Source organism: Marmota flaviventris, chromosome 17, assembly GCF_047511675.1.
Source record: "Marmota flaviventris isolate mMarFla1 chromosome 17, mMarFla1.hap1, whole genome shotgun sequence".
NCBI lineage: Eukaryota > Metazoa > Chordata > Mammalia > Rodentia > Sciuridae > Marmota > Marmota flaviventris.
Genome location: NC_092514.1, coordinates 8,237,042 through 8,260,475, shown reverse-complemented (window position 1 = coordinate 8,260,475; position 23,434 = coordinate 8,237,042). Strand labels below are relative to the sequence as shown.

Genomic DNA, 23,434 nt, shown 5'->3' with positions numbered 1-23,434 from the left:
GATATGTTGTTTTCAGTTTTATTCAACTCAAAATATGAATTTCTTCTCTGATTTATTTGACTCAAAAATCATTTAGCAGTGGGGGCTAAGGTTGTAGCTCAGTGGTAAAGTGCTTGCCTCACATGTGTGAGGCACTGGGTTCGATCCCCAGCACCACATAAAAATAAATGTACTGTGTGTTCATGTACCAAAAATGAAAAAAAGAAAAAATGTATATATATAGCAGCCTGGCACTTACGTTTCCAAATATTTGGGAATTTTCCAGATTTTTCCATTATTGATTTCTCATTTTATTGTGTTCAGAGAATAAGCTTTGCCTGTCTTTGAATACTTTTATATTTACTGATAATTTTTTTTAAGATCCAGAATATGGTTTATCTTGGTAAATGTTCCACGTGCACTAAGAAGAATAGGTATTCAGCTCTTTGGGGGTTTTCTATAAATGTCAACTAATTTCAAATGGATGGATTGATTATGTCATTCATACTTTCTACAACCTTACTTTTATTTTTTGTTTTCTGCCAATTGCTGAGGAGAGGATATTGAAATCTCTAAATGTAATCCTATATTCATCATTTTCCTCATAATTCTATCAATTTTTATACTTCATGTATTTTGAAGGTCTAATATTAAAAGTACAAGCATTTAGATTTATTATATAATCTTGACTAACTGACTCCTTTATCATTAGGAAATGACTTTCTTTAGTCCTGATGATATATTTTGCCCCACAACCTCTTTTGGTTTAATGTAGCTACTCCAGATTTCCTTTGACTAGTGTTTAACATGAGATACCTTTTTCAATCATTTTAATTTTGACTTCTTTGTGTCTTGCTATTTACAGTGTTATTCCCATATACATCTATTTGGGTCTTGCTTCTTTAGGCAATATGACAAACTCTGTTTTTAACTGATGTATTTAGATACTTTCCACTTAATAGGATTACTGCTGTGCATAGGTGTAAGCTTAATATAATCTTCTATTTGTTCCTTCTGTTCTTTGTTCTTTTTCTTTTCTGTCTTCTTTTGCAGAAATACCACTATCGGTATTTTTAGTGATTCCTCTATTGGCTTATTAAGCTATAACTCTGTTTTCTAATCTTAGTGCTTCAGGGTTTAGAATATACATCTTTAATTTGTCACAATCTACCTTCAGATGATACTATAGTACTTCACATATTCAATAAGAACGTTACAATAGTTACTACCCTTCTGAGATTTATACTGTTGTCATGTATTTTACTTTACATGTTTTCTAAGTCCCATACTACACTGATATTTGTCTTTAAACAGTCAATGACAGCAGGAAGAAAAGATTAACATTAAACAGATACATGAGGTGGGAGGGAAAGGGAGAGAAAAGGGAAATTGTATGGTAATGGAGGGAGATCCTCATTGTTATACAAAATTACATATAAGAGGTTGTGAGGGGAATGGGAAAATAAACAAGGAGAGAAATGAATTACAGTAGATGGGGTAGAGAGAGAAGATGGGAGGGGAGGGGAGGGGAGGGGAGATAGTAGAGGATAGGAAAGGTAGCAGAATACAACAGTTACTAATAGGGCATTATGTAAAAATGTAGATGTGTAACCGACGTGATTCTGCAATCTGTATTTGGGGTAAAATTGGGAGTTCAAAACCCACCTGAATCAAATGTATGAAATATGATATGTCAAGAGCTTTGTAATGTTTTGAACAACCAATAAAAAAAAATAAAAAAATAAACAGTCAATGACTTTTTAAAATATTCAAATAAGAAAAATTATTTTAAATATTTATGCACAGAGTCACCATTTTCAGTGTTCTTTACTCCTTTATTCCATTATTTCCATCTGCTGTCTTGGTGCAAGTGTAGGGTGAATTCTTTCAGCTTGTATGTCAGTACAAGTCTTCATTTTATAGAAAGATATTTCACTGGGCATGATATTATCAGCCAACATTATCGCTCTTCAAATATATTAAAGGTATCACTCCACTATATTCTCTTATGCCTAATTTCTGACAAGAAATCTGATGTCATCCTTAGTTCTTCTCTACATAAATGTCTTCTCTAACTGCTAAGATTGCCCTTTATCACTGGTTTTGAGCAATTTATTTATGGTATAATATACCTTGATATAGCTTTATTCATGCTTTTTGTACTCTAGTTCCATTTAATATCTTGGATCTGCAGATGTACAGTTTTCACAAATTTTTGGCCATCATTTCTTAAAATATTTTTCTGAATACCTCTTATCGCTCAACTTGAAACGGTCCCACAGCTCACTGATGCTCTGGACACTTTTCTTTAACAGAAGAAATTTTCCCTGTGTTTCATTTGGGGTATTTCTCCTGCTATGTCTTCAAGTTCACTAACAATTTCATCACAATGCTTATTCTGGCATTAATCCCATCCACTGTATTTATCATATATTTTCAACTCTAGAAGTCTGATTCTTAAAAATATATCTTCTTTATCTCTATTTACCTTTTAACACACGAAATATCGTAGTAATAACTTTTAATGCCATTACCTCATTCTAACATCTCTGCCAGTTCTCAGTTGGCTTTGATTGGATGATTCTTCTCCTCATCATTGTGGATTCTATTTTTCTTGTTTCTTTGCATGCCTGGTAAGCTTTGACTGGATGCCATACATTACGAATTACTATTCTTAATATTTTGTATACAGTTAAGTTACTGGTAACAATTTGATTCTCTTGGGTCTGAATATTTGTTAGGTATGATATAAATTGTAATAGTCAGTCTGAGGTAACACCCTTCTGATTATTCTACCCAACTTCCTTAGATAGTTTCTTCCAGGTGCTTTTCTGGTCCCTGTGTTAGGACCTGTTCCTTCTAATCACTTAAGATTGTTTCTCTGACTTGCTAAGCAGTTTCATCACACTTATGTGCTGATCAGTACCCTGCTGAACACTCAGAGAGCCTTTCACAGATTTCCAGAATTGTCTCTCAATGTAGCAACCTTCTTTTGGTACTCCACCCTGTGAATTCTAGTCACTTTGGTTTTCCTGGAATTTCAGCACCATCTCTCAATTCATGGTATCCTCTGGTTCTGCCTGACTTCCCCTTCTTTGTCATGGCTTGGGAATCTCTTAACATAGTAAAAGCTGGGACAACTAAAGAGATCATAGCATTTGTTCCTTATGTTTCCAGAATTATTCTTTGTTGCTTGATCTTCAATGTTGCTTGATCTTCAAATTTTATCTGTTTGTGGGGTTTTTTTTTTTCATATTTATTTTAGTTGTTTCAGTTGGGAAGGTGAAGCCAGTGCCTATATAAAGCTATCATAGCTAGATGTAAAAATCATTTGCTTTCCTTTTTCTTTTTATGGTGCTGGGGATTGAACACATGGCCTCATGTATGGTAGGCAAGTGCTCTACCACTGAGCTACATATCCCTTTTCTCATTTGCTTATTTTTTAATAGCAGAATACATAATGAAATAAATTTTAAAAGTTAACTATAAAAGAGAGTAACAACATCAGGATAGACAGAACTGGGACAAAAGCTAGAGTTCTTTCAAAATCAGGCAGGAGAATCACAAGTTCAAAGCTAGCCTCAGCAACTTGGCAAGTCCCTACGCAACTCAGTGAGAACTATCTCTAAATAAAAAATAAAGAGGCTAGGTATGTTGCTCAGTGGATAGGAGCCCTGGGTTCAATCACCAGTACCAAAAAACAGAAACAACTTATTTTTACAAATTAACTTTGGCTCTTCTAAATATTTAAATAATTGTAAAATAAACAAAAAAATCTTAAAAAGTAACACCTAAATATTGAAAGCAAAAATGAAACAACCTGTTATATCAAGTTGGTGACAAACCACAGAAATGAATTATTTCAAACACATCTTAGTGGGATATAGCTTAAAGACAAGAGAATTTCATTTCATTTCAGGAATACATTCCTGAAAGTATTTTAAATAACATAAATATAGTCGTGTGTTGCTTAATGATGGGAATAAATTCTGAGAAACACATCTTAGGCAATTTCAGTGTGCAAACATCATTGAGTATACTTATACAAACCTAGAAAATATAGCCATTTCCACATGTAGGTATTCATATATGGTGGTATATCATCGCTTTGGGGATAAAGACCTATAAGACATTATTATACTGAATACTGTAGACAATTGTAACATTGTAAATGTTTATATATCTAAACATATCAAAACACAGAAAAGATACTAAAAATACTAGGTGACAAGAGTTTTTTAGCTCCATTATTATGCACTAATGACCAAAATGTCATTAAGTGGCACAAGACTGTAAACAATTATATTGATGTCATTTAAAACTGGAATTCCAACATCAGAGAAAGAAAACACAAATCTAAGATAGATGAAGTGAAGTAAAATCTCTCTAGCATCCTGAATTTTCATGGGAATTATCTAAATGACATGATGAAAAATCCCCACATATTTCTGAGCTTTGTTCACTAAAAAGGCCTACAAATGACAGTCAATTTGAGCAATAAGCAATCCTAGTACTTGGAATGTAGCCTCTAAATATCATTTCCTATTGAAAGGAACCAAAGTTCTTTTAGAGAAATAATTCCCTCAAGGTCTGGACAGGAAATGTTTAAGATGAACTTGGAACATCTCATACTTCAAAAGCAAGGGAAATAGGCAACAATGACCACTAGATGGTGGCAAAGGGTCCCAGGAGCCAAGATAAAGAGGCTTCTACAAGGCAAAAGGGGGAGAAATGGAGCATCAGGTAAGAACAATTACTATTCCTAATTGAATTAAACACACCAAATATTTTTAAATGCATGACATCATATTGACTCTTAAATAAAAGTTAAAAAGATTTCAAGCCCCTTTGGGTATCATTTGATAATGCTAGAAGAATATCTTACTATTCTGAAAAGTGTTTAAATGAAGAAAAGGAATCAAATGTTTATCTCCTGCCTTAACTATACAAACCAAATATCTGTGTAAAGAATAATCAATCATAGCCAGGCGCCGTGGCACACACTTGTAAGCCCAGTAGCTCGGGAGGCTGAGGAGGGAGGATAGCAAGTTCAAAGTCAGCCTCAGCAAAAGCGAATTGCTAAGCAACTCAGTGAGACCCTGTATATAAATAAAATACAAAATAGGGCTGGGGATATGGCTCACTAGCCAAGTGCTCCTGAGTTTAATCCCCAGTACCAAAAAAAAAAAAAAGAAAGAATAATCAATCATAAATTTTTATTTGTGTAGGCATCCCAACCTTTAAATGAAGAAAGAAAAATCCCAGCAACTCAGACCACTGCTATTTTGCAACCTGTAATATATTAGCAAATCTCACCAACGTCACTGTTGACTAGTAGTCAACATCAAAGGAGAGGACATGCAGATGTCAATGCAATATTTCCTATTAAGTGTTCATAAGAAACAGAATTGAACCTAAACCTGACTACCAATTTCCAAGAAATATAAAGCAACAGAGAGAGGCTGAGGTTGTCAGCTCAGCACTTGCCTAGAATGCATGGAGCCTGAGGTTCAATCCCCACCACCACCAAAAAAAAAAAAAAAAGCAATAGAGAAAACAGGTTAAATTGTTGTACCAGGGGGATGTCATTTATTCACCAAAACTACAATATATCCTAGAAGTCCCACAAACATATTTTTTTTCAATTATTGCAAAAAGTTACAACAAAAGGAGAAATCAATAGATAGTAACTTATATGAGACTTGTTCTCCCACTGAAAGCAACCAGAAAGTTGGAAAATATATATTATATATACACACACACACACACACACCAGGGATTGAACTCAGGAGCACTTGATCACTGAGCTACATCCCCAGTCTCAGCCCCATTTTGCATTTTATTTAGAGACAGGGTCTCACTGAGTTACTTAGCACCTCACTTTTGCTAAGGCTGGCTTTGAACTCGTGATCCTCCTGTCTCAGCCTCCCGAGCCACTAGGATTAAGGCATGTGCCACCATGCCCAGTCAAAATATATTTTTAAAGAGCTATTTTTCAGATAGAAAGCCACAAGGGATATGCAACTGTCACCCCTAAGAGCAGGAGAACAAATAGGTGAGCATTCTACCTGGAGGCACCCTCTAGACCTCAGTTTGGGAAGGGGAACCCAAATGGGGCATAACAGTCTCACTGAGGAGAGACCAGAGTTCCAGGAGATTAAGCAGCCAAAAATATGTAGAGAAAACTACCAGAAAGATGGGAGACACAAGAAAAAGAGTTCCAGAAATCTGCATGGAGGTGGTCTTCAGTTTGGGGCTACATTCTAAGCAGTACCTGCAAGGGCCAAGAACAACTATAAGCTAACCAATCCCACAGTTGGCACTGAGCTGGGAGAAGTCTGGATTCCAGCTAGCCAGAGAGAGCTGACATACAAAAACAGTATGGTCAACAAGCTCATGAAGAACTATTTGATCCAGGCATGATGGCACATGTCTGTAATCCCAGCAACTCAGAAGGCTGAGGCAGGAGGATCCCAAGTTTGAGGCTGGCAACTTATCAAGGGCCTAAGCAAGTTAGTGAGACCCTATCTCAAAAGAAAAAAAAAGTTCACTCAATATCATTAATTGTCAGGAAATAAACTCACAAAGACATACCCACTAGAATGGCCCAAGTGCTAGTGAAGATGAAGTCAAGTGGAAGTCTCCTAAATTGCTGGTGGAAGTATAAAATGATTGTGATCATTTTTTAGCATGGCTTGACAGTATCACATAAGATAAAAACATACATTAAACGTAGGAGGCAATTGCACTCCTAGATATGAGTCCACTTATAGTGGCATATATATGAAATAGTACTGTAGGAAAAATGAATCTATAGTTTTAAAAAAAAAAAAAAGTTATCAGTGGTTGCCTGGAACAGGTGGTGAAGGAACTCACTGGGAAGGATCCCAAGGAAACCCCTTTTTCTAGTGAAAAAACGGCTCTATATCTTGATTATGGTAGTTTTTACATGGGTATCTACATTTGTTAAAACTCAGAGTGTGCTTGCTTTGGCAGCACATATACTAAAATTGGGACAATACAGAAAAAAATTAGCATGGTCCCTGAGCAAGGATGACACCCACATTTGTGAATCATTCCATAGTTTTGTGGAACCAACCCTTCAACAGATGAATGGATAAAGAAACTGTGGTACATATACAAAATGGAATATTGCTTATAGCATTAAAAGAGAAAAAAATTATGGCATCTGCGGGTGAATGGGAATATCAGGCTAAGGGAAGTAAGCCAATCCCAAAAACCAAAAGCTGTATGTTCTCTCTGAAAGTGGATGCTGACCCATAAAGGGGGTGAGGTGGGTGGCAAAGAATGGAGGTACTTTGATTGGGCAAAGGGGAGGTAGGACAGGCGAGGGGGCATAGGGATAGGAAAGATGGTGGAAGGAGATGAACCTCATTACCCGAGGTACATGTAGGACTACACATGTGTTGTGTACAACTAGGAAAAGTTTTGTTCCATTTATGTACAATGAATCGAAATGCATTCTGCTATCATGTATAACCAATTAGAACAAATTTTAAAAAAAAACTCACTGATATTGGCTATCAAGGAATTACTGTTAAGTTGGGTGATGGCCCGTGGGTTCATTATACTATTCTTTATGCTTTTCTTTAAAGCTTTTCTAATTAAATTTATTTTTTTAATTAGTACATAGAAATAAACATTATAATTATTGAAGTAGGTAACATGACATTTTGATGCATGTATACACTATGTAATGTTTAAATCAGGTTAAACATATCTACCTCCTCAAACATCATTTCTCTATGGTAAAACTTTCACAATCTTTTCTTCTAGTATTCTGAAATGTACAGTATGTTATGGTTACCTATAGTCCCCTACTATTCTCTCTGCTCTTATTTGAAAGTTTCCGTGATAAAAATACTAAAAATAATTTTTAAATTAAGATATAACTTCAAATATTTAAAGGATTTCTATGTAGAAAAGAATTCAATTTTATAGAGGAAATCATGTGGAGGAAAATTTGGAGTCAATACAAGGATGAACTAGACAACAGAAGAACATATAGCCTTGTAAGAGAGTGACTCATGCTAGGAAATACTGGTGTACAGGCCTCATAACTACTCATCAGGGCCACAGTAAAGAAAATGACAGCAATGAGTGAGAAACTAGACTAACAGCCTTCCAAGGTTTCTTCTAACACTAAGATTCTACTAAGATTCCATTGATCAATGAATCTGATTGGTGCACATCTCCCAAACACATCAGAACCTATTACTCTCCAGTCCTATCAGATATCATACTACTTGTTTAAGATTTTACATTGACTTGTTCATAATTTTTGCATATATTTGTTAAGTCCTTTTCTTAAGGCTTTCAAAAATCACAATCATGCCTTACACCTGTTAGACTCTTTTAGTCCTCGCACAATGTCCTATACATACTGGGCCATCAAAATGCCTTTTTGAAGGCTCCTTTCAAATCAGTCTCGTAACATTGTGCCTCTTCTTTGCCACTCACGTCTATGTCTTACCTATCACCGTACAATCACTGACCATACCTGCACCACATTCGTGTCCCCCGACCTAGACCTAGAGGAGGGCTCTGTGCATACCTAAAAATATGAATAAAGAAATCCTTCCCATATCGTGAGGCTGTAAACTTTCCAAGTGATGTTGATTCATTCTGATAATCAAATTATGACTGTGGAAGACTGCTTTAATCACTGGAAATATCATTATTCTAACTGCCTGGTTTGTACATACCCCTTACCCAGATGGCTGCCACCACCATGAACAAACATGGAGCCAACTGAAAAATGATTTGTTTCTCCCCACCACATCTTTTCCACCCTGGTGGTCTTTCCTCCCCAGGTATTCATTGTCTTTATACCACCTCTGACTGCCTACATGAGAATTAGGGGGTGCGTGGGGGTAAAACGCTACAAAATGCCAGACACCTCACCAGACACTTTACCTTGTCAAATCATTTAATTCTTATGATTGGAGTAAGCATTATCTACATTTTTCAGATGGGGAATCTGATATTCAAAAGTTTAGTTATTTGCCCAAACTTCTAAATGATAACCTTGGGATTTGAAACCAGATCTACCTGGCTTCAAAATCTATACATTTTACAAGGAAAACAACAACATCATCTTTCTTACACAAGCCTTGAAATAACACAACCTATAGGAAACAACTTCAGTTGAGAAGGATTACTGTCACAATGGCCCTAGGACCATCTTATCCTCCAATCTCTAAAAGCTTTCTCATTCCTATAATTAAACTCTAAAAGTCCAATATCAACAAATACCATGAGGGGGAGGTAAGTCCTAAAATGCTTAGATAAGCTTCTAGACATATTAAATGTCTTGTTTGGATCATGATTTTCTTTAGAAAGATCAGCCTTAAGTGACTCTTTCTAAGAAACAGATATAACCTAATTCCTTTCATTCTTAAAACTTTCTAAGGATCCCCACTATTAATGGTCTAATGCTACTTTGGCTCATGACTTCCTTTAAGATTTGCTGGCCTCTCCAACAGACCATCCCCCTCCAACTTTACACTTTACAATACCAACTATTCACATTCTCCTGGCCTCCCCAAATACCCTTTTCTTCATGTTTCCATTTCTCTGAACACATTTCTTCTGACTGCCAGCTTCCCCCACCGTCCTCCACCCCAGCCTGTCTAATCAACAACAAACCACATGTCAGACTCCTGTTTGCCCTTTGCCTGTGCTTCAAACACATCTCAACTACTTTCTGACCTTATTGATCACCCTTCCAACCAGAATAAATGCATTTATGGACAATAATGTTCTACCATCAAATAAATACCTCTCTTTCTGCCATTATCTTACTGTGTTTCAAGTGAATGCTGTTATCTCCCTGCCAGAATGAAAGGTTCTGAGGGGAAGAACCAAGTTTTTACAGGTGTACAAATGTCCAGCCTTGGTAGACAGCAAATCTTCCTCATATGCTAAACTAAGTAGCCATTAAGCCACACCCCTATGGCTTTTGTTTCAGGAGCTATCTACTCAAAGGGTCAGGAGTCATTTTCATAAAGACATTTTAAGTTCTTCACTTCATGACCAGAAGCCACTTAAAAACTAATAAATAATCAACATTCTAATTGAAGAAACTATATCAAACTTACCATCTTAGAGAAATAAAGCAAGAATGAATATAATAAGAAAAGTATGTTGTCCAAAAGGGTGGCATCTGCTGGCTCTTCCACCTTTATCTCTAGATGGTCTTCTGTATCAGCAGCATCAACAGAAGTATCTTCTGTTATAAGTAGCTCTAAAACTGAAAGGGGGAATGGCTGTTTTATTTTATGCTATAGAATAAGAATTGTCTCTCTTCAGTTTCAATATTCACCGAGTGTTTCACTAAATATATGAGTCACAGTGCCTGGAATATGTGGCTCTCCTAAAGACAATTAACACAGAGAAGAAAACTTCAAAATCCTAATTAGAGCTGTCAGACCCTTCAATTATAAAATGAACAATCTCCAGTCTATTCTCCAATACTTCCATGACCATACAACTGCTATCAGAACAATATTTACTCAAGGAAAATTTTTAAAACCAGAGATATATAGACAGGGTCACATTCAACAAACATGGATTTAGTGCTGGTGAAACTTTGTGTTAAAAATTTTAGGAAAGCTGAAAGAGAGGGAGTCTTGGTTTGCAGATTTGCAGGTGGAATGAGCCAAGGCTTAACACAGCATCTGGCACCTGGCAGAGATACTCAACAACTATTTATTGAACGGACAGATGACAGCTATTTAAAAAGAACACAGTAATACCAAGAGAGACTAAAGGGAATTGGGTACAGACCTGCATTGAGGCTCTGTGAATGAAGTAGAATTCCAGTCAGACCTGAGAGCTTGTAGGGGTGGAATTTCAGTATGAGTTACATGAGCCTGGGGTACGTTTGATTAAACAGCTAGGAGTCCAACATGCAGTTATTAAGAAGTTGGACCAGTTGGGCTGGGGATGTGGCTCAAGCGGTAGGGCGCTCGTCTGGCGTGCCTGTGGCCAGGGTTCAATCCTCAGCACCACATACAAAAAAAAAAAAGATGTTGTGTCCGCCGATAACTAAAAAATAAATATTAAAATTCTCTCTCTCTCTCTCTCTCCCCCCTCCCTCCCTCCCTCCCTCTAAAAAAAGATGTTGGACCAGTAGTTGCCTCTAAGGTCTTTCTCAACCCTGAGATTCCATTCACTACTATTTTTTTAAGCTTTTGCCTAATTTTTTAAAATTTCTTTTTAGTTTTTGATGGACCTTTGTTTTATTTATTTGTTGGACCTTTATTTTATTTATTTGTATGCAGTGCTGAGAATCAAACCCAGTGCCTCACATGTTAGACAAGCGCTCTACCACTGAGCTACAACCCCAGGCCCTCCATTCACTATTGGTCTATGAATTTGACTGCTGGTGAAGTCTGCCCCATTGGGTCAGCATCTCAGCACCTGAGACACATTAAATGACATTTGGGAAGATTTTACCCATAAAGGTCATTGACATCATTTTGTGGTGGAACCTAAAAGGCCAGGGAAATAATTCATTCTTAATTTTGTAAGCCAAGTTTTCCCTAATCTTGAAAGTTTTGGAGCATGAAAATAACAAATCTTAATGGTGCAATGATTCATTTTCAGAACCTTATGGAGTTAAAGACAGTTCAGAAGTCAGTAGTGTTCATATATGGATGCAATGTCTTCTGGAAAATGGGAGAACTGATATGTTATTCCTTCTCAAATTAACTGAATCCCCCCTGCTATGAGTTCTCCTACACTCTGTTTGTGCAGATGGGGCGGGGGGGCGGGGGTCAGATCAGTGCTGCCAAGCCCTGCACTGGTGCAGGATAATGCTATAGCTATGCTTACAGACCAGAACCTTTAAAAACACAAAATACAGTAATTATGGCTTCATAGCACCATACTGGATGGATAAAATGAAACATTTAATCATCATCTAATTTACTGATAAAATGAGAGCAACACAAAAGTAGAATGCTGTTGATGCCATTATTGGGGATTTTTTTGAAAAATTGTTTCTCATCTCCCACTGGCTGCCAATCTTACTGGAGTGAGATGGTATCTTAGGTTGGTTTTGATTTGCATTTCTCTGACTGCTAGAGATGGTGAGCAATTTTTCATGTACTTGTTGATTGATTGTATGTCCTCCTCTGAGAAGTGTCTGTTCAGGTCCTTGGCCCATTTGTTGATTGGGTTATTTGTTATCTTATTGTCCAATTTTTTGAGTTCTTTGTATACTCTGGATATTAGGGCTCTATCTGAAGTGTGAGGAGTAAAGATTTGTTCCCAGGATGTAGGCTCCCTATTACCTCTCTTATTGTTTCTTTTGCTGAGAAAAAACTTTTTAGTTTGAGTAAGTCCCATTTGTTGATTCTAGTTATTAACTTTTGTGCTATGGGTGTCCTATTATGATAGAGGCTTCAATAACTTACCTTCCCTTGGCAAACCAACATACACCCACATGAATAAATGTGCAGAAGAGAATTCTGGTCCAGAACAAAAATGTGAAATGTCTATTCTGCTCAGAAATAACAGGAACTCTTTCATCTACAAGTGTGCTGGTCTCACTGAGCCAGTATAGACAAGGGAATTCCGTAAGTCTAGCTTGCTAATGTGCCTTTCAAATATATTCAAAGTAACCTAGGAGCCAAATGGTGAACCTGTCTCCTTCCTGAGCTCAGGACATAGACCAATAGGATCCAGAGCAAAGATTATCTCTTTACAGCTTCATACTCTACCCTGAACATTCACTTGTACTTTGCATTCTTATCCAAAATATATCTGCTTTGATTAAATGTACAACTGTTTTCTTCCCCCAATTATCAGGTAAAATTAGCACTCTTGGGAAGTAAATTTTCCAATGGCTTTATGTCCTTCTGGAATTCTTATCATATACTCTCAGTTGAAATATTTCATTTTGAAAAACAATGGATAGAGATGATCAAATATGAAACCAGGAAAGAGAAAACTTTTATCAGGATATTGGCTCATTGTCAGTTTGACAAATATTTAATTGAAAGACAGTTCTATGTGTCAAGCACTACATTACAAGGCTTGTCATCCTGGTTCCATCCTTGATTAATATGAATGCAAGGACCTCAGAACCCCAAGAGACTGGAAATAGCATGGTATCCACAAAAGATGAATGCTGGGGAGGGGAATTCAGGCAAGCTATCCATTAAAAGTTATTCTAGGGCTAGGGTTGAGTGATAGAGCACTTGCCTAGTGCAGGTGAGGCACTGGGTTCGATCCTCAGCACCACATAAAAAGAGATTAAATTCTAAAAAAAAAAAAAAAGTTATGCTAGTCACTCCACACCCACATGATCTAGTACAGGTATTTTATGATTAAGAAATTATGTTTAATAAAGCCCTTTTATAATTTTAACATAAAATCTGTACTGTTAACAGGTCTACTTTTGTGCATTAGTTTCTCATTTATATCTTTCTCTTTAGCTTTTTATAAAATTTCTTTTTGAACATGCTAACCAATCCCAACTGTCCTAAAGGAAAAAAAGAATAAGCAATGTCCTTTCATGCTCTAGCCCAAAAGAATGAATAAAGGAACATATGGGGCCCCTGAGTCAGCCTCCTTTCTTCTTTAGGCACATGGAAACTGAACAGAACTTTACAATAATACACGAAAACACCTGGATGGAACAACTCCTTTTCTCCAGCTCAAGCCGAAGGCAGGTATTTACCTTTAGCTTTAGCCCAGATTTCCTCTAGAGGATTCGCTGTTATCAATGGAGCAGTCTCCTTCACTGTGGAGTGCTTGTACCTCACAAAATAGATCGAGTCTTGGATATCATCAAGCACTGCAGCCTCTTCAAATATGTTACTTTCCTTTATTCCTATGTCTCTATTATCATTCACACGATTATCAAGCATTTGCTCTGCTACGCTCAAAATGTGTGACTCAACCTTATCTTCTTCATTTGAATTCTGCTCTTCACCTATTAAATATTTCTCCACTCCAAACTCCACTGGGAATTTCATGTCTTCTTCATTTATAAAGATTGATAACAGGAGCTCCCCAAAGCTTTCCTCATTCTCCTCTTCTTCCTTATCAAATGCATAACAATCAGCATCCAATTCCTCATCATCAAAATCATCTTCTAATGAAGTCACCATTCTGGACGTCTCATCATCAGACACAAGTGTATCAGCAGTAGAGCCAAATTTGGTTTTCAAGTCTAATGTCATTTCTTTTTTCAAAAGTTTATAAGCATCAGTCTTCTCCTGTTCGTTTGAGACCTGAGAACTGTTGCTGGTTTTGTTGTTTTCACTTTCTGGCACTTTCAATTTATCTGGTAGTATTTCTTCAAAAGGTTCAAATGAAGTTTGTTCACCCTGAGCATTATCTGTTTGACTATCCGAATGAGGATGGTTCTTCTGAGCCAAAAATTGTTCCTCAAGATCCATAGTGTTTTCTGAGAATGCACTTTCAATTTGCTCTGAGTTTGCTACTACTGGTTTAGGTTCAGGTTCAACGTCCTGGGAGACTTCAGGAAATTGTTCCACTTTTTCTATAGCTTTCTCAGAATCTTCATTTGCAGAATCATACAATTTCAAAAATCCTAGAAGTTCTTCTACATTATAATTATCAAAATCATCTCTTCCACCATCAAAACGGACAAAATCTGTCTCCTGTAAGGAAAAGAAAAACATTAGTGTGTCAATAACAAAGAGTCACAAAAGCAAACTCATCCACGCTCCCAAATACAGGATTGGTTCTAAAGAATCTTTGGGGTCAACCAGATTACCCTCCTCCAACCCCCATTGGCTCACTCCATCTATGGCTGAGTAAATCTGTCTTTTTCTAGACTACAGTGTTAGAAAGTCTATTATTTCTTTCTTTCTTTCTCTCTCTCTCTCTTTCTTTCACATGGGTCATATTCTTTAAAAAGCATAATGAGTAAAAATGGTGACAATTTGGTCTCCAACTGCCTGACTCTTGGGTCTCTCTCAATTTGCTCTGAGCATAAGTAGGGAAAGGCAAGGTATCACTTATAGGATCCTCCAGCTCTTAATATCTACACCTATGTTTCAGAAATTTAACTCTTAATCATTTGCTCAGGAAAAGCTGGAAGATCCTGCAGCACTGAGAAAGATGAATCAGTTTTAAAGTATCTTACTGAGATACAAGTACATTTGGTGGAATAAAGAATGATATTAAGGATATTATTACCACAAGAACAAACTGAAAACAAGATTCAACAAGGTATACACCTTCCTCTTCATCAGGGTTTCACAGTCACTAAGATCTCTCTCAGGACTATCTATATATTTATCTAGTCTTCCTTCTTGCCACTAGTAAGCAAATTGATATAAAAGGAGCCATAGTATGAATGGAAATTAAAAAAAAATTCCATCTCCTAATTAAATCTTCATAATATTCTGCGGGGGTTCCGGGGGTGGGGGAGGCAGTTCAATGTAGGAGGGATGAGTGATTTCCTCTCCCCATCACATGCATTTCTAAGCCATGAGGGATGCATGTAATGGGAAATATAATGAGAAGGCAGAGTTCAAAACAAATGAGTTCTCTGTAATCAGTGAACTGCTGTCACAGCTTAAATCCCAAGAACTCTCTTTACCAACAATGAAGTCCAACAAGCAACAGAAGTGATTTTATGGCCCGAGATTATGAAGAAATTTTAGGAACAACAGCAACAAACAGGATGACTTTATCCATTCAGCCCATCTAATCTAAGAACTGTCCTAGCCTAGCAGCTTGCATATTCTACAGCCACGACAAAGAGCTGCCCAAAGATGTTTCAATGTTGGTGGGCATCAATTACTATACAATTTAAAACTTTAGAATATAATCAGCTGAAGTGAGAATTCTAGAACACGAAATCCTTTCAGTCACAAAATCAATTTAAGTCAGAGCACCATACAGGAATGCTGTATAAAGGAAGCAGTTGGGGCCTTAAAAGATCTGAGACTGAACATCACCTGAAACGCTCAGGTCCCCTTTTCCAAATCTATAACATGACTATGATCCCATATATGACTAAGAATAAGAAAACCTTTGTAAGTACATAGTTCTAGCCTAGTATAAAAGTTAGAGTTTATTAATTTAACCTAAATATACTTAAAATGTCTAATAACTATCCAATGAGTTTTGCCTGTAAAATGAAATTATTTACCTCTTAAATTTAATAGCCAAGTACAAATATATTAAATTATTTTTCACATATAAAACAGAAGAGAAAAGCCCCATAGTTGAGTAAACAGCCTTCTACAAGAATATCTGTTTCAACATATTAGACAACTTTCAGATTATAATATAATCACCCTTGAATGCCTTTCAAACTTTTTTTTTACAGGTAGTCTGATTTCAAATGAAAATCTGATACACAAATGTTAGATTGCCCCCCAAACACATTATAAAACTTTCAGAAGCAGTTAACTGAATATAGCTGGTGGATTTATAAGCCAGTTTACAATTGAGAACAAAAAAGAAATCCATAACTTACATCTGTTGGAATTTGTAGCTCTTCTTTAGTATATTCACGAACTACCTTGATGAAATCTTTTGGAAAGTATCCAAAAATATGGCCAACCTATAGTGCAAAAGAGACAAATATCAAATAAATTCTGTACAAGGAATATAAACAAGAGATTTCTCAGAAGTGGCAGGAAATATACACATAATAGATAGGTATATGGTATAACCAAGAAAGAAAGTTGCTATAACAATTACACTGAGATTATTATTCCAAATAAAAATTAAGTACAGAACTGTTAAAACAACATTTCCAACCACTGAAGTTTTCTTTTTTACATTTAGCTTAATTCTCAACACAGAGCACATAAAGTTAAGACTTCTGAAGTAAATAAAAGATCTGCATAGGAGATTACTGTATATTATATGGTTAAAACTATGTAAATCAAAGCTGGTTATAAATGCAATTCCAAATAACCTCTAGCAAGAATTTACCTGTACATTTTGTAGCATTGCTCATAAACCAATATTTATGTCTTTCTTAACCAATACACAGCAGTCATGAAAATTAATAAGTAAAAACAATACAAAATCTCTAAAATGTATTACCACTATAGCAAATGTATTGATAGTATATGCTTTCCTAGCTTTTTCCAAATCTACTTTTACAAGTACTTGGGGAGAAAATAAAATTACAATATAATGCATACGAAACCACATATCAAGCTTCAGTTTCACCGAAAATAAATCCTCTGCAGAAAAGAACGCCATTTATTTTCAGCACCAACAGCTAAATTATATGAAGTTACATAAAGTGTACAAAAGGTATATAAAGTTCCCCTTGAGAAAGACACTCTTATTACTAACTACTGACTAAAAGGAACAGAAGATTCTTGCCAATAATTAAAGGAAACTGATAGGCAAATCAAATGCCCAAAAAAGAAAATTAAAAAAGGCATCTTATCACTACCTCTAAAATATCCCCATTCATGAATGTTCTTGTTATATCTAGAAACCATCTGAGAGCCAGTATTAGTGGTAGAATACTGCCATGAAGATTAGATAAGACAGAGCAATTAAAAGCTTCATCACTGCAGATAAAGTCTGAGACTCTAGAAAACCAACAACATTGCAGAATGAAAACTAAAAACTCGAAAGGAGAAATCATTTTGAAAACTAAATAAAGAGTTTTTAATTTCCTAAGTATAACACTCATGACATGAGAGGCGAGTCTGAGGGGAAATACAATTTTCCCTTCTGTTGAAAATTCTATTAAGGTTAAATTTGGAAAAGGGAAAGAAACCAGAGATGTATGGAGAAAGGAAACACATTTATCTCTTCTTAATCTGTGTCAATTGAGACCATAGATTATATAAAGCTCCATAATTACACACTGGGTGGTATCCCATTTCTTGTGATATGAAAAAGAAATGATGCAGAATCATGGAAGCTCATGACTGGAAATAATTTTTATATCTAATTTTGCTTCCATACATCATCCCTGCCAAGGTGCTGTTGATTTGATTTGTGGGTGGGGAGCAAAGAACTGCCACAAGAGAACAAATTCTGCATAAGCTACTATCAGAACAAATGTACTTAAGTGCCACTACCCTGAAAGGAAATATTCAAAAGGAAGATGGATTAGACAGGGGTCCTTTCCTAACTGAGGTTTTTACTTTATAGGGAGCTAAGATAAAACACAACCTGACTGAAGGCAAAGAAGACAAATGAATGCCACAGGAGCAATGCAAACAAAGTGCCACCCAAATACTCATCAGTCGGCAAAGATCCTTTCTGGTCAGGGCTCCTCAGGAAGACAAGATGAGTGCTGCCACCCAGAATGGCAAGAGTCCTAGGGATGAACATAGTTAACAGGCTACAATGTGACAGAAGAAAATGTAAATCAAGCCATTTATCCAAAAGCTCAAAGAAGGGGAGAAAGATGACTACTATATGAAAAATGCCACTTAGGTACATGGAAAAACAGTTCCAAGTTTAAAGATTACCAATCCTATTTGGTATACTTGAAAGAAACAATAGATGGTTCTTTATATGGAGTACTGCAACTGGGACTCTGTCTATAATATAAAGTTTGTACCTAGAGCCACCATGTTTCAAGATCATTCCCTAAGAATCAGAAATGGCAACAAAATGAAACTAGTTTTCCCATAGGGATTACTCTTATTTTCTGCTGTGTGGTGTTTTATTTAGGGTGAGAACTTTCAGGGATGCAACCCGGAATGTCTCTAAACTGGAACATTCCTACAGTCATCAAAGACCCTTGCTACTATTTTAAGTAAACAATCCACATATCACATTTTTTTAAATGAAAAGGACAATACTCATAAGTCTCTCAATGAGGTCACTCCTAGTGAATCTCCCCATTTAAAATATCAAAGAATGATATAAACAATGTCATGTCTTTCATCAGAAGATCCATACAACTGGCTGGAAGTAGAACCCCTGGGGGAACCTTCAGGCATAGAATATAGGAAAAGCAGGAAATGGATGGCCCAGAAGTTGCAAAAAAGAAAAAAAAGGGGAGGAAAAAAAAGCACATAATGAACATAATACTCTGCTTTTTTAGAGTAAAAACAGCACAAATGATTAGGTAAAATACACAAAAAATCAACTTTAAATATGCATGCCTGAGTTACTATCTCAGACTTAATTTACAGGATTAACTCTAATGTCCATGAATCCTTCCCTTTTGAAGCAGTAAAACTAAAAATTGTCAGGTTTTCACCATGACAACCTTTATGATGTGTAGAGCCTTCTGGAACTTGATGTGAGGGATAGCAACCACAACCAGTTCAGTTCTGTTTCAGAAAGTCTCCTGACTTTCTATGCTGTGCCAGGTCCAAGGCGTGTTAGGAGCACAGGGCCTGGCAGAGAGGTCAGGTTAACTCTACAAAGACCCCAAGAAATCAGTCATTTAAATCTACACTGCTGAAAAACCCATCAAAAGTAAGAATATAACACCTGTCAAACTTTTACTTACGCTTCTGGCCCAACATTCTGGTGATACCTCTGCAAGTTTACAGTAGACATATACAGGGTCACCTTTTTTAAAATTCACAAAAAGACAATCTGGGCCTCTGAAATCTTCAAGAGCTTCACCTCGATACATTAACACTGTATATGAACATTTAAAAAAGAAAAACAAACATTAGGATTTGATTTTTCACAGTCCATATTGACTCATCAGGAAATATGAATCCCACTATGAACAAAAATCAAGTTTTTCCAGTACTCTCTGGAATCACTTTTAATTCACCTGCTCAAAGTATCTAAAATCCTTAGAGATTTTATTGCTATAAAATACAATATTCCCTGCAATTAGACAAGGGAAAAGGAAGCTTCTCTATTTTTCTCTGTGCTGAGAAATAAAAACCAAAGTGGCTACCACCAACCATGGCTGGTTTCAGTGAAACTCTTGGTTCTTGCAGGCCTCAATTTTTTTCTGTTTCATAATCATAAAAAGCTTCATTTTGCAAATATGTAAATCCAAGTGTAGACACGGACAGGCTTAAGTATGGCTTCATGCAGAGGTAATAGGGAAGAGGGAAGAATATTCAGGAACCGCCAAGGGGTTAATTAACTTGAACTAACCACTAAAAGACATTACCTTTAAGTGGCTGCAAGTGCTACCATGCAGCCGTAAACACTGTAAATTTCATTTGCAGCAGAGTTGCTGTCTCTGTGTTCAGGATCTGGGTAAATTACCAGGAAATGTATTTTCTCTGAGCAAATATTGTTGACTATATTCAACATTGTTTCAAAACATTCTCATTCGTATTTTTTTTAATAAACAAAATCAAAAGTGGGTATCCTATCTGACAAGGAACAAGTTTAACCATGAGAAAAGGTCAGGCAATACCTTCATGCTTAAAATGCAGGACTAGAATCACAATTGATCTAGAAACTGGTAGAAGCAACATTTTTCTTTTGGTTGACCAAATACACAGTTTCTGATTTAAGATGAAATGGACAATAGATGTATGTAAAAATCACAAAGAATAAATGGAAATAACACTTTTTCTAAAAGCCAATTAGCAGTAAAATACACAAGAATGTGTGTTTTATAAAAATATATGTCTGAGGAACAAACACAGATTTGGAGAGGGTAACTTGTTTTTTTTTTTTTTTTTTTGAAGCTAAAATAGGACTATTTTCAGAACTGTCAGCATCCTAATTCATATATAATTAAGAGGCCAAGTTGAAGGTGAGAGACACTTTAAGGTGGGGAATTCTCATCACAAGTGGAAATGGCAATGTTTCTCTTGTTCCCCCTTAGGTCATAGAGGATTTACGAATCAGTAATATATTAGGTGACAACATAATGCATACTATGGAGCACCTATTTAGTTTTTTTTTTTTTTTTTTTTTTTGGAGCACTTATTTGGAAGGCACACAAAAGGACACCTGACATCCACACCTCACTACTTCCTACAACACAACACAGACCCACCTGTTGTGTTTGGTCACATCTGTTTGGACACAGGCCATTTCTCAAGTTATGTTACCCCACTGAACCTTACCAACACCATGTCTTAGTACTGAGGAAGCATCAGTGATGAGATTGTCCAGGTAGCCCATGTAGGATAGCGCTTGATAGCAAAGAATAGCAAACATTTTACCATGCTGGAAGCCTGATTTTGTTCACCCAAAACTGAAAGGAAATATCATGGCAGCTGCTTTGCTTTTCTGAGTGTTTATTTACTCCAGCCTTAGGGTTACCTCTAGGAACTGCTTAACATATATTGGAGACATCTTTTTTCTTTATTGGAGTGGAACAAACAATTCAAATTATAAAATTTGTTTTTGGTAACACCAATTTAGGCATAAAGAGCTCAATGGTAAACTTCTTGGCCTTTTTAGCATGAATATTTTAAAATATGTACTGCTTACAATTTATGGACAACAGGGTCATCAAGTTACAAGGTTACTAGAAACCAAGCGGGAGGCCATAAGAAGTATTCTGGGCCAGTAAATATACAGAGGAAAGAGGTTCCAACAACACTAGCGACTGAGTCTAAAACTGAATTGGCTTATAAAAATCTTGGAGTATTTATTATTGTTATTGCAACAAACCTCTTCATCTGAATCTGAATGGCTACATCCTCCCCACCGCCCACCTCCAATCCAGGACTGGGAAGCAATTCTGTCCGCTTCCTGTGCACAGAAGAGGCTGCAGTTCCCAGGTGGCTGGTGCAGATCCTTGGCCTCTTTCAAAAGCAAAAGATTATTGGCCCACCTGCTACCCTACCTCAAATATGAAGGGAGGTTTCTATGCACAGAAATGACAGGACTGAAGCAGAGTCGGGGCCGAGACCTCGGAACACATTGCGTGCCTGGACTCGGTGCTCTTCCCAAGCCTAAACTCTAGTCCCTGTTAAAAGGCAAAACCAGCCCAATCCCCAGTGCAGCAAAAGGACGAAGGGGCCAGTGAGCCTTTCCCAAGGAGCCCCACCATCAACCTGCCGCTGGGATTAGGGCCACCAAGCCCTGGAGAGCATCTGCCCTGATACCTCACCGGCCCAGGTCCCTGTGGCGGGGGCAGAAAAGCGCTCTGCTACAGCGTGGGGAGCCCCCCGGCACGCGGCACGCAACCCCATCACCCACTGAGATCCTAGGCGAATCCTGGAAGGGAATAAACTGAGAGCTGTCCCTGGGGAATCGTGTTTCCCAACCCCCGCCTCACTCAGTAGAGAAAAATAAAACGCTGGCAACAAGTGGGAGTCCAGTGGCCGGGGCGCCGGCAGAGCCGGAGGGGACACACGCAGGGTCCCGAGGCTCTGTCACTCCTGCGCCCCACCCGTCTTCCAGCGACCCCCTAGCCCAGCCCGCGGGGCTGGGGACCACGGGATTGGAGCCCCATGCAGCCCCGAAGAGCCACCGCGGAGACCCCGGGCCGCCCGCCCGCCTGTGCACTCACTGCTGCATTGGTCGTCTGCACAGAGTTTGTGCTTCGAGAAGCGCCGGCCGGTGCTCGGGTCCGGTTGGCCCGGCACTCGCCAGGTCGGACAGAGCACGAACAGCCAGAAGAGCAGCCCTGGCGCCTCAGCCATGTTGTGGTCACCTCGGGGAGCCGGTGACGCTCCCAGAGGTGAGGGTGGGCCTCAGGGGGCGGGTGGGTATAGAGGTGCGGAGGGGTGGCACCTGGGAAGGCTTAAGCCTTTCCCAGGTGACTCGTCAGCAGGGATATCTGGGGGTCGATGCACAGACTCTACTGGAGAATGCAGGGAGCCGGAGCTCCGTCCTTCTCTAGTGGAGACCTTCTCCTCAACTGAAGACCTTCTCCTCCAGTCGTTGCCGGGGCAACTAGGACTCTCTTTCTCCTCCAATCACCTGCCTTTGCTTCTGTGACCTCACAAGCGACCCTCCGCATGATTCCAGTCATCACCCACCCATCCCCCCCCACTCCGCCAACCAGTCCTTTCTGGCTTTCCTCAAAGTCTCATTTCTGGTCCATCCTGAACTAGCCTACTCCACTTCACCATCACTCCCATCCCCCATTCCTGGTCGGGTACCTCCTTTTCTGAACTACCAAATCCCACCCATGACTTGTCACAGCTAGTCTATGGTTCCAGGCTCCCTCCCCTTCAAACTCCTAGAGGTTCCTTGAAGCCCCACCCCAAGATCCCTCTGATTAGGAAAGGGGAAGGTGAATGGAACTGTAAGTGAGGGTGTAAACTGGAGACAATGAATGGCCTGCTTTTTTTTAAGGCGGGGACAGGTGAGGGCAGAGAGATGGACAGTAGTCTTGGGGCTAAGATCTTGAGATTCTTATCTTTATCCATAAGGGAAGAAATCATTTAATTCAACAGCATATTTTTAACTTTCATTTTGTGCTACCATTCATGCCAGACGCTGGACAAAGCCCTAGCGTGGTGTGGGAGTAGATGAAAATCAAAAGACAAGATATCTGGTCCTGGTCCGAAAAAGTCCACAACTTAGTGGGAACCAACTGACAAAACCGATTGTCAGAGAA

At 37.9% G+C, this 23,434-nt stretch overlaps 1 protein-coding gene and 1 non-coding gene across 5 annotated transcripts in view; one reads left to right on the top strand and one right to left on the bottom strand.

The window, feature by feature from the left end:
• LOC114082949 (transport and Golgi organization protein 1 homolog) overlaps nt 1–23,434 on the bottom strand; it is a 76,058-nt gene that overhangs the window by 26,431 nt on the left and 26,193 nt on the right. For 3 of the 4 annotated variants that reach the window (XM_071603735.1, XM_071603736.1, XM_071603734.1), the window contains exons 5-8: nt 19,442–19,575; nt 16,472–16,558; nt 13,691–14,639; nt 10,101–10,252 (exon numbers count right to left, since the gene is read on the bottom strand). In XM_071603735.1, the coding sequence (XP_071459836.1) occupies nt 10,101–10,252; nt 13,691–14,639; nt 16,472–16,558; nt 19,442–19,570 (1,317 nt within the window). In that variant the 5' untranslated portion in view covers nt 19,571–19,575. Of the gene's footprint in view, nt 1–10,100; nt 10,253–13,690; nt 14,640–16,471; nt 16,559–18,144; nt 18,293–19,441; nt 19,576–23,434 lie in introns of those variants that run through there. The other variant, XM_071603733.1, reaches the window with a different exon arrangement.
• Nucleotides 6,960–7,067, top strand: LOC139702565 (U6 spliceosomal RNA). The gene has a single exon (XR_011705182.1). It is a non-coding gene; the product is annotated as a U6 spliceosomal RNA (small nuclear RNA).